Source organism: Mus musculus, chromosome 6 (genome assembly GCF_000001635.26).
Source record: "Mus musculus strain C57BL/6J chromosome 6, GRCm38.p6 C57BL/6J".
NCBI classification, from domain to species: domain Eukaryota; kingdom Metazoa; phylum Chordata; class Mammalia; order Rodentia; family Muridae; genus Mus; species Mus musculus.
The window spans coordinates 47529940-47542038 of NC_000072.6; the positions used below are offsets into that span (position 1 = coordinate 47529940).

Here is a 12099-nt window from a genome sequence, read left to right on the forward strand (position 1 = left end):
TAAGCTATGTAGGGTCTTAGAAATAACCTAGTCCAACCTGTACTTTTTATATGTGGACAGCAGACTGGAAGGTTCAACAGTTTTCCCCAGGGTACAAGTTGGCTGGAATGTGTCCCACTGTCTCATATTTACTGACTTTTTCCTTGCTGAATGCCTAGATTCACTCATGTCTAGGCTAACATGCAATACTAACACTGGATTTAGGCAAACACTATGCCAGTATGTTTATTGGTTATTAAATATTCATAGCAAGCTGGAAAAACAAAGCAAAGTTGTGTTTTCCCACTAGATATAGTCTTTCTAGAATCAGTCGGTGATGTTCTAGGACAAGTGATTCAACAACAAGTTCAAGTATTCTTTATTCAAATTTGAAAAATGTACCATACTGCATTATTGCAAAAACTCACTGGTACAAAACACTTTGCAGCTGGTGAGAAGGCAATAAAAAGTTGATTTTAAAACATTACTATAAATTACTGTTACAGTACTTTGCAAATTCAGAATTTCAAACTGCATTTCCGTTTTCTAAATTGCCCACAGTACTCAAGGTTCCTGAAGCTAAGGCAGCTGTTTCAGAGAGAAGGGGAAGAGGTAGTAGATGTCAAGGGATTTCCATTTCTCGTTCGATGCCCACATACTTCAGGGCATCAGCCTGGCTGTATCTGAAACAATATGAACAAGAAGTGACAACCTATCCAACATCAGGAAAACCAAGCCTGCTGATAGAGTGAATTATGTCTCTAACATACACACACCCGACTGGCTTTACATAGACAGCTGCATACATGAAGGGGAGGCATGCATCTGTCACTGGTAACCTACCTGCTAGTTATAATAGCCTGTGCTAGAAGCATTCCCCACACCCTCCCTGTGCCCCTGCAGCACGCTGCTCTGAATGGCAACTCCACACTGTCATGTCTGGGTCTAATGCTACAAAAGCAAAACCATGACTTGTAAAGAATGCTAATGCCAAAGAATAACCCCCCATTGAGAGTGCTGACTCAGAAAGATACCAAGACAGGCTCTTGAGGGTCCCACTACTAGAGAAGCTGGACAGGTTTGCTTCTAACCCTGGCCATTTAGAACAAGCATGGGATAAAGCCACAGGATCCTATTCCAGTTCCACAGGTTTCAGTTGGTTCTCTCTAGCTATGCAGCTAAAACTGGTTACACATAGCGAGGTTCCCCCCGCCCCATTTCAACAACTTAAGTTTCTGGGTAGAATGGATATTAAACTATAAGGATTCTTTAACTAATACTCTTTACTGGATCACATTTAAATGACTGTTTGGTTCCACAGAGCCAGGTGGCTCTATGAATAAATCCACACTGCCAGCCTGATCCTTCCAATGGAGTTGAACACAGTCAATGGTTGTGAGTAGCTTCCTTAGAAAGAACCCAGTGACCACAGGGTGATGTTAACAATTAAAACAATGAAGATGTAAATGTTCTACCAATAAAGATATATATGCTGCACCAATGAGAAGGTGCTGTAGAATACAGATGTGTACGCATAGATTAAGCCCCAGGGGTCTCTGTCAGTTATATCAATAGCAGGGTGCTAGATGCAGCTTTCTGCATAGGTTTTGTTAATTTTTTTCAAATCAACATTGTATAATTAATACATGAGAACTTCACTGAGGAAACATATAACTCTCTACTAGTGCCCACAGCAAATAGTGACTGGTCAGTTAAAAGAATGCACCCTCCAATGATGGCAGACCTGTCAAAAAACTTACAAACAGCCTTTGACCCAAGCCCCATAGTTTCAGAAGGGAAAACCTTTGTGTATTTTACCAACCTGTAATCAAAAAACAACTCTTCACCAGTCTGGATAGCCCTCTTAGCAAAGATGCCTATCCTGTGGTCACCATTAACCATCATAACTGCAAAGAGAAACATTGGCAGCAGTGAGCAGGAAGACAGGCCATAGAGGTTAACTAACTGTTTCACGTAAGTACTCCAGAGGTACTGAAGTTTGCTGTCACTTGGCTGGAAAAATGGAACTGTTGCATCAAACTGTCAATTCCAACTTAAAAGCTTACCTTTTGCATAGCAGTTTGGATTTACTGAATGATTAGCAAAACGAATTTTGTTGCCCTTTCGGGTTGCATCCACCACAAAATCTAAAGTGAAAAACATAGATAATCCAGTGACTTATTTTCAGTCATAGACCAAGGTTATTATGGCTTTAGAAATATACTTCCTCAGGATTCGACTTAAGGAAATAAAGCATTCAACTTCATCCAATATAAAAAAATGTCATTTGGAAGAAAATGCTCTTCTAGATTAAAGTGAATCCTTGGTTGTTAAATATAGCTCTTAAACGCCATGATTTTTCAGTTATATACTGCTGAGCAAAACATGGCTTAAAAGATGTAATCTAGCCAAATTTCTCTGGGCATCAAGAGGTGGGCATGTTGACATTTGATATTATAATATTTCTATGGAACATTTTCAAAAAAGAAAAAAAAAAGGTTTTTTTTTGGTCCAGCTGAAAGTTTGTCTGGATGTGTGTGAGCACACCCACTTACACAGGGCCCTCCACAGACACAGGCTGCAGCAGCTGCTGCTTTTCTCACAATATATGGCAACATCATCAGGCCACAAGATGCTTTCAAAATGCTCAACCTCTCAGGTCAGACACTGAAGAGGTGGACAGAAACTACTCAGCCCACAAGTTCCAGGGGACATGAGGCAAGCCACAGCAGTGGGAGACAATGTCCACTCATAGCCAGAGCATGAGGCAGGCCCATCTGCAAGTGGTTGGGACTCTAGATTGTTTCCTGTACACAGCCTTTCTGCTCACTGGGACTTCCCCTCTCCTTACAAGTGAGCAACACACCCCTGAAGCTAGGCCTGCTGGTAAATACCAGGAGCTGTTCTTGCAGACACGTGCCCTTGGTTCTGGAATCTTGCTGACCTCTAATTTGAAAACCTTGCCTTACAGCTCAGAACATACCATTGTTCAAGTTGAACAGAAAGCTGCACATGTATTTGTCATACACTTTTCCTCTTCTGTCTGCTTCATCCTGAGAAATAATCTATAAGGAAGACACAGGAGGAGATTGTACTGGAGTAAGTGGTCAAGACTGTTAGAACACAAAAAAGCCAATTAAGAGAATTTTGGTCCCTCAAGGCTATCAAAGAGTAGCTAAATTGTCTTCTCTATTTAGCAGATATACAGTAAAGAAGTTATGGGGGAAAGTGCTTGTGCACGCAAGGACACCTTGTGGGAGGTATTACTCTCTTTCCACCATGTGTGTCCTGAGATTAAACTCAGGTCATCAACTCTGCAGCAGGTGCCTTCACCCACTGAACTGTCACACCAGTCCAAATAACACTTTTAAGAACTCCAAATCAGAGAGATTTCTATGTCCTAAGCAACATGTCTAGAGAAAGTGACAATAATATTGTCTTTCTGCTGAGTAAAAAATGTAAACTGTGACTTTCTAAAGCTTTGTTTTTTCCTAGCCCTACAACTAAAACAGCCAAACTAATAAAAATATTGTCTCAGGGTCCCCATCAGCTCACTGGCCAAGTAAGTAGGAGCAAATATACACAGCAAAACTCTTGATCCCGAACCCCTTGTTCTCCAGGTAATAAAAGCCAAACATGACTAGAACTAAAAGTAATCTTGCTAGTTACTATGTAAACCAAAACTTCTAATACAAATAAGTTCAGGCTAAAGGTCATTTATTATTAATCTATTCTAAACTTGGCCTTGTCCAGTGAAATCTATCCAAAACAATGCAAGCTGCTACTATAAACAAGTCAACTGGAATGCACGAGTATGTCTTACCTCCCCACAGTATTCTGAGATGAATTCATTTTTCTGTACAGGATCTTTGATAAAGATGCCCCAGCCTGCCACATCAGACGGTGCCAGCAGTAAGTGCTAGAGAGTAAGCAGTCACATTAGAACTGATCGCAAGTTAGCAGAGTTAAACCTCAGACCACCTGAGGGGAATCACTAGACCCCCAAGTGTATCTGACAGATATAAAAAAAGTTGCTGAGTGTCTGGAAAACTATTAAAGTAATATTTCTAAGGAAAATTCAAGATAAAGATCCTCTTACAGGAAAGACAAGCAAGCCTCTCCATCTGAGGTCATGGTACTGCAGCAAGGGAGACGTGTGGATCAGCTTCTCTCACTTCTGTTCCATCTTGTCCTGGAACTCACTTTCAGTCATCACCCTCCAAAAGGCTCAGGTGCCCCAGCTTGTGGACTGACCCCCAAGAGGCAACTGAATTGTGAGGCTATGAACAACTGAAGAGCGGTCTCATGACAGACTCAATTTGTTGGCATTACTGGGAGGTGATGCACTCAGTGAGTGGGAGTGGGACGAAGTCGTTCCTGACAATGTATCTCTTGTTCTTGAGCCTTCCTGGGTTCCCTCTGCCTCCTGTGTGCTGTGGATTGAGCTACTATTGCCCACCACATGCTCTCTGCCTCACTATGCACAGGCCAGGCCAGGAGCAAGAGAAGCAAGTGACCATGTGCTGAAACCAACAGCCAAAATCTTATCTTCTTTACAGTTTTTCTCAACATTTCATTTTTGTATGTGTATGTATAGTGTATACATGTGTGAGCACATGTGCAGGTCAGTCAGCAACTTCAGGTACCAGATCTATGCTCGCCACTCTACTTCTTTGGAGACAGGGTCTCCTTCCCTGAATCTGGAGCTGTTTCGTTTCAGTTAGACTGGCTGGCAGTGAAGTCCCAGGCCTAGCAGTCTGTCCCACAGCCAGACCTCCAACACTGAGGTTATTAGTACATGACCACACTTGGTTTCTAATGGGGCTGCTGATCATATGAATGTCAGGCTTGCACAGCAAGATCTTTCTTTACTCTTAGTTTTAAGACCTGTCACTATGAGGCCCATGTCACTATGCCCTTAAACATGGGCATCCCAACATACTGAAACCAACTGAAGGTGAGCATACCAACCACTCTCCCCTCGACGTTTCTGTTTCCCAAAGTACATTCTTTTATTTGTTAGAGCCCTTAGCACATTCTAGTTCTTTACTGGTATTTATTCCTCTAAAGACCCTGCCATTTCCTCCACAGCTTTCCTCTAGAAACTTCTCATGATAACACAAAAAACATCCTTATTATGAAGGATATGATGATTCATCAATCCTACAGAAGGCCAAGATGACAAGGACCAAATATGATAACTTTTCTTTTTTACTTAGATTTTTGTTTTGTTTTGTCTGTGTGTCTTTCGTGATAGAGTGTCTCTGTGTAGTTCTGGCTGTCCTGGAATTCACTGGCTGGTCTCAAATTCACAGAAATTGGCTCTGACTCCTGAGTACTAGGATTAAAGGTGTGTGCCGCCACTACTTGGCAACATAGTAACTCTTCATCATGGATCTTTATCATGCTTCACTCAAGACCATTCTTGTGATCTTTAAAGGTCATCCAAGCTTTTCTGAGCCACTCTTGTCAAGTAAACTTCCCAATCACCCTCCTGATCGGAAACAAAATTAGCTAAACAATGGGAACAAGCAAGTGCTAAGAACTATATGCACAGTGTTCTATTTCTGAGAGCTAAAATATGCCACAGAGAAGGCACGTCAGCATGAGCATTCCTGCCCACTCTGTGAACAAGCGGAAGGAAGGGAACATAGATCCTACAGTGGCAAATATGGCTTCAGGATACAGACGAGATGTAGGTCTCAGCAAATATGCCAAAGGAAACTGAAGCAGGGGTCTGATGACCTAAATGAATATGCAGCCACCTAAAGTAAAATGATTCGAGAGCTCAGCTAATCTAGATCAGATTTTCCATGAACAGTGGTGGTTCAAAGAGACAGGGAAGAAAAAAGAAAGCCACGAGAAGCTGAAAGTTCCACCTAAGGCAGAATTTCAAAGAGGGTCTACAGTAGAGTGATGAGGCTGGAGAGATGATTAAAGGCACTAGCCACTCCCGAAAAGGACCTGGGTTTAGTTCTCATACAGTGCTAACAACCATCTGTAAATCTAGTTCCAGGGAATTTAATACCCTCTTCTAAACTGTGGGTATCAGACATGTATTAAGTGCACATACATACAGGTAAAACACTCATACACATATAAATATACCTTTAAAAATAAAAATAATAGGGTGCTATCAACTATGTGATAGCTCATGAGATGTGCCTACACTGCCCACAGGGCAGAAGTGGTAGTATGGGGAGGGCAGGGACAGCAAGACCCCAGATTGTGTTTCTTGCTCCATTACTTGCAATTTCTTTTTAAAAACAATTCATGGCATGCTATGATACAGGTATGGAAGGCACCTTAAGGAGTTAGTTGTCTACTTGTACCATGTGAGCCATCTCATCAGATAGTGTGTCATGTGAATCTGGGTTTCCTTACTTGTAATATGCAGTAAGCATTCAAACCGTGTTTCTACATTAGACAGTTAATAATATAACTATTGTTACTAAAAGGATTAGTTAAAGATACTGAATCATCTGGTGTCTTTTGCTTAGTGATTACTCCCTGGCTGCTACATTTAAAATCACCTATGTGCAATTCGCAGGCTTCAAATACATAACTGCTAGGTGGTTCATTTTAAGGCTTTGAGGTTGGTAGGGAACTGTCTTGTGATACAGTTCACATATATGCTCCGACCTCACTAAGTCTCTAGAGTTCTGGTAACACAGGCATGTACCACACACCTGGCCTGTTTTAAAGGTCGCTAAAGAACAAGAACAAAGCCTATAGAACGTTGCTGGAGGAAATTGCATCTTGTACTGTACATAGAAAGCATCCTTTAAAAACCACCATGAGAAAGTACATTTGTATCAGCGTATCAGAATACAAATCAGCATCTTTTTTTTCTATTGAGGAGACACAACCTCGTTGTGGAACAAAACAAAAACAAAAAATTGAGCCAACTTTTAAAATAATTCCTATTTCAAGTCTGATAACATTAATGGCTACTTCTCAGAACCCTGGGTTTATCTTACTACCCAGTAATTACGGCACTTATTTTATAGAAAATTTAAGATTGCATTAGGTCTTTTTGTGGCACCTCCTAGGTGTGTCAGTGTGTTAAGACAAAGCTGAATATCTGCTCTCTAGCCACCAGCTGTCAGAAAGTCACGGAAGGAGATGATGAATGCTAACTTTATACATCCCAGAAGTTCATAACCACAGAAGTACTGTTGGTGCTCTGAGTGTACAGCAGGATTATGTAGCCTGAATCAGTGGTGGAGATACTGTCACTCCATGTGTTGTTGTACAATTCCAACACCACTATACAGCTCTGACGAAATAGCACACTAAGAAAAACAAAGAGATCCTGGGCATATATCCAGAAGATGTCCCAACCGGTAAGAAAGACACATGCTCCACTATGTTCATAGCAGCCTTATGTATAATAGCCAGAAGCTGGAAAGAACCCAGATGCCCCTCAACAGAGGAATGGATACAGAAAATGTGGTACATTTACACAATGGAGTACTACTCAGCTATTAAAAGGAATGAATTTATGAAATTCCTAGGCAAATGGTTGGACCTGGAGGGCATCATCCTGAGTGAGATAACACAATCACAAAAGAACTCAAATGATATGTACTCACTGATAAGTAGATATTAGCCCAGAAACTTAGTATACCCGAGATATAACAGACAATTTGTAAAACACATGAAACTGAAGAAGTGGACACTTTGTGCCTTCTTAGAATTGGAAACAATCACCCATGGAAGGAGTTACAGAGACAAAGTTTGGAGCTCAGACAAAAGGATGGACCATCTAGAGACCGCCATATCCAGGGAGCCATCCCATAATCAGCCTCCAAACGCTGACACCATTGCATACACTAGCAAGATTTTGTTGAAAGGACCCAGATGTAGCTGTCTCTTGTGAGACTATGCCAGGGCCTAGCAAACACAGAAGTGGATGCTCACAGTCAGCTATTGGATGGATCACAGGGCTCCCAATGGAGGAGCTAGAGAAAGTACCCAAGGAGCTAAAGGGATCTGCAACCCTGTAGGTGCAACAACATTATGAACTAACCAGTACCCCGGAGCTCTTGACTCTAGCTGCATATGAATCAAAAGATGGCCTAGTCGGCCATCACTGGAAAGAGAGGCCCATTGGACACGCAAACTGTATATGCTCCAGTACAGGGGAACGCCAGGGCCAAAAAGTGGGAATGGGTGGGTAGGAGAGTTGGGGGTGGGTATGGGGGACTTTTGGGATAGCATTGGAAATGTAATTGAGGAAAATACGTAATAAAAAAAAATTAAAAAGAAAAGAAAAACAAAGGGAAGTCTGAAGAACATGCTGAACATTTGGCCAAGAGAATGAAGGAAGCCAAAGAGAAACGGCAGGAACAGAACGCCAAAAGAGGTAGACTATCTTCACTGCGAGCTTTTACTTAGAAGTCTGAGGCCAGCCAAAAATAAGTCTTTAAGAATAATAAATGACACCATGCCTGACCTAAAGCTTTACTACAGAGCAATTGTGATAAAAACTGCATGGTACTGGTATAGCGACAGACAAGTAGACCAATGGAACAGAATTGAAGACCCTGAGATGAACCCACACACCTATGGTCACTTGATCTTTGACAAGGGAGCTAAAACCATCCAGTGGAAGAAAGACAGCATTTTCAACAAATGGTGCTGGCACAACTGGCGGTTATCATGTAGAAGAATGCGAATTGATCCATTCCTATCTCCTTGTACTAAGGTCAAATCTAAGTGGATCAAGGAACTTCACATAAAACCAGAGACACTGAAACTTACAGAGGAGAAAGTAGGGAAAAGCCTCGAAGATATGGGTACAGGGGAAAAATTCCTGAATAGAACAGCAATGGCTTGTGCTGTAAGATTGAGAATCGATAAATGGGACCTCATAAAGTTGCAAAGCTTCTGCAAGGCAAAAGACACCGTCAACAAGACAAAAAGACCACCAACAGATTGGGAAAGGATCTTTACCTATCCTAAATCAGATAGGGGACTAATATCCAATATATATAAAGAACTCAAGAGGGTGGACCCCAGAAAAATCAAATAACCTCATTAAAAAATGGGGCTCAGAACTGAACAAAGAATTCTGACCTGAGGAATACTGAATGGCAGAGAAGCACCTGAAAAAATGTTCAACATCCTTAATCATCAGGGAAATGCAACTCAAAACAACCCTGAGATTCTATCTCACACCAGTCAGAATGGCTAAGATCAAAAATTCAGGTGACAGCAGATGCTGGCGAGGATGTGGAGAAAGAGGAACACTCCTTCATTGTTGGTGGGATGCAAGCTTGTACAACCACTCTGGAAATCAGTTTGGCGGTTCCTCAGAAAATTGGACATAATACTACCGGAAGATCCAGCAATACCTCTCCTGGGCATATATCCAGAAGATGTCCCAACCGGTAAGAAGGACACATGCTCCACTATGTTCATAGCAGCCTTATTTATAATAGCCAGAAGCTGGAAAGAACCCAGATGCCCCTCAACAGAGGAATGGATACAGAAAATGTGGTACATTTACACAATGGAGTACTACTCAGCTATTAAAAGGAATGAATTTATGAAATTTCTAGGCAAATGGATGGACCTGGAGGGCATCATCCTGAGTGAGGTAACCCAATCACAAAGGAACTCACACAATATGTACTCACTGATAAGTGGATATTAGCCCAAAAACTTAGGATACCCAAGATATAAGATACAATTTGTTAAACACATGAACCTCAAGAAGAACGAAGACCAAAGTGTGGACACTGTGTCTCTTCTTAGAATTGGGAACAAAACACCCATGGAAAGAGTTAAAGAGATAAAGTTTGGAGCTGTGACGAAAGGATGGACCATCTAAAGACTGCCATATCCAGGGATCCATCACATAATCAGCTTCCAAATGCTGACACCATTGCATACACTAGCAAGATTTTGCTGAAAGGACCCAGATATAGCTGTCTCTTGTGAGACTATGCCAGGGCCTAGCAAACACAGAAGTGGATGCTCACAGTCAGCTATTGGATGGATCACAGGGCCCCCAATGGAGGATCTAGAGAATGTACCCAAGGAGCTAAAGGGATCTGCAACCCTATAGGTGGAACAACATTATGAACTAACCAGTACCCCGGAGCTCTTGACTCTAGCTGCATATGTATCAAAAGATGGCCTAGTCGGCCATCACTGGAAAGAGAGGCCCATTGGACTTGCAAACTTTATATGCCCCAGTACAGGGGAACGCCAGGGCCAAAAAGTGGGAGTGGGTGGGTAGGGGAGTGGGGGGGGTGTGTATTGGGGACTTTTTGGATAGCATTGGAAATGTAAATGAGGAAAATACCTAATAAAAAAATTAATTCAAAAAAAAAAAGGATAATAAATGATCAGAACTTAAATCTGAGAGACACACTCCTGCAATATCCAGACAATACTTGATTGACTACTTTGCTTTCATCACGCACATTTAAGAGTCACTTTTATTTGTTCCCAGAGAGAATCTCTGAGACTATCAGTAAACATCCATCTTCTGGAGGATGAGGATGAAGTCTAGTTGCTGGTAGTGTGCTTACCTAGCATGCACCAAGCCCTGGGTTTACTCCACAGCACCATATAAAATCAGGCATGTACCTACCTGTACTCCAGCACTCCGGAGGTAGAGGTAGAGGCAGGAGGGTCAGAAATTCAAGTTCGTTTTCAGCTACAGAGTAAGTCTGAAGACAGCAGAACTTAACACAAGACAGTGACATAAAACCAACAAAGTTTCCAGATATAACTGTTATTTACCTTTTTAGAGCCCCGCTGAATGCTACAGTTCTTACAGGATACATTTTTACTGTCCCAATGGTCAGCAGCTCCACACGTGAGACAGAGGTCAGGGTCACACTCTCGGACAGCCAGGTAGCATGGACACTGTTTGGTGTTGCATTGTGCTTTGCACCGACATCCAGGAAAGCGGTTTTGACCTTTAGGGATAAATGTATCATCACCACCATACCCAAGAATCACCCTCATCATCCACATCCTTTCCAGGAAGGCAGTCAAGGTCTTGCTGAGCACACGAGTCACTCACTTAAACCCTTACCACCTTTCCTTACTATTCCATCGTAACAAGGAAGCAGGAAACCACAAACATGAAGCTGATAGGACTGAGAAAGATCACTGCTGGTTTTGCTGTCCATTTCATATTTGTTAAATAGCACATGGATTTAAAGCCCTACGGTTAATTAATCAGGTAAAGGGAAGTCTTGGACTGAATGGTATCCATGACCCTAAATCATGCCAGTAAACCTGCGGTTCTCAACCTGTGGGTCTTAACCCCGTTGGCAAAACATCCCTCCAAATGCATATACATTATGATTCATAACTGTAGCAAAATTATGAAATCATTTAACAAAAATCATTTTACAGATGGGGGTCACCACAATATGAACTGTATTAAAGGGTCACAGCATTAGGAAGGTTGAGAACCACTATAATAAAGCATATTTCTAATCCATTCTTTGGTATCCACACTCTGTACAGCTTTCTTAAGTGATTATGAAAACCTACTGCGCCCTTACCTACTTCCCTTCATTCTGAAAACCAAAACCCACTTAACTCTCACTATTTCTGACACCCACAAAAGGAGTGGGTAGCTACTTCTAGATTCGCCTTACAGTCTATGCCTCTTTACTGTACTTCAAATGACCAAAGAGGAAAAACAGAAAAATCCAATCCATTACTACAACTGCCTAACTTGTGCATGAGCATACACAGTCACATTGCCCAAGAGGCTGACTAGACATTAGCACAGTACAGGGCTCAAGAAATACTTGTAAAATAAGCAGCTTTCCTAAAGCAAGCAATAAGAGCACTCCCAGTCCTTATGTCTTGATTTAAACCACCATTTTCAGCTGCTGACCAAAAGCCTATTCAGTTCTCATGCAATTGCACCAAAGCAACAAATACTTACACTCTGAACTACATTGACAAAACTTTTCACAAAAATTTTGTGCTATCACACAAGGGCACGAACTGTCACAAGGCTGCCGTGGATGGTCACAGGGTTGATAGTTGTAAACATGGTTAGAGGAGCCGTCTGAGTAAAGATAACAGCACGCAGCCAATGAATCCAGGGAGATGGGAAATGATCATCACAATTAACAA

The 12099-nt window shown here is 41.8% G+C and overlaps 1 protein-coding gene across 16 annotated transcripts in view; it reads right to left on the bottom strand.

Annotated features, from left to right (window-relative positions):
- Positions 1-334: 334 nt before the first annotated feature.
- The window catches only part of Ezh2 (enhancer of zeste 2 polycomb repressive complex 2 subunit), a 64997-nt gene continuing 53232 nt past the window's right edge, over positions 335-12099 (bottom strand). For 11 of the 16 annotated variants that reach the window (XM_006505521.3, XM_006505526.4, XM_006505523.2 and 8 more), the window contains 7 exons: positions 11906-12031; positions 10738-10916; positions 3803-3898; positions 2963-3044; positions 2046-2126; positions 1802-1886; positions 335-662 (listed from right to left, as the gene is read on the bottom strand). In XM_006505521.3, the coding sequence (XP_006505584.1) occupies positions 602-662; positions 1802-1886; positions 2046-2126; positions 2963-3044; positions 3803-3898; positions 10738-10916; positions 11906-12031 (710 nt within the window). In that variant the 3' untranslated portion in view covers positions 335-601. The remainder of the gene's footprint in view (positions 663-1801; positions 1887-2045; positions 2127-2962; positions 3045-3802; positions 3899-10737; positions 10917-11905; positions 12032-12099) is intronic. The other 5 variants (XM_030255152.1, XM_006505524.2, XM_006505525.2 and 2 more) reach the window with 1 other exon arrangement.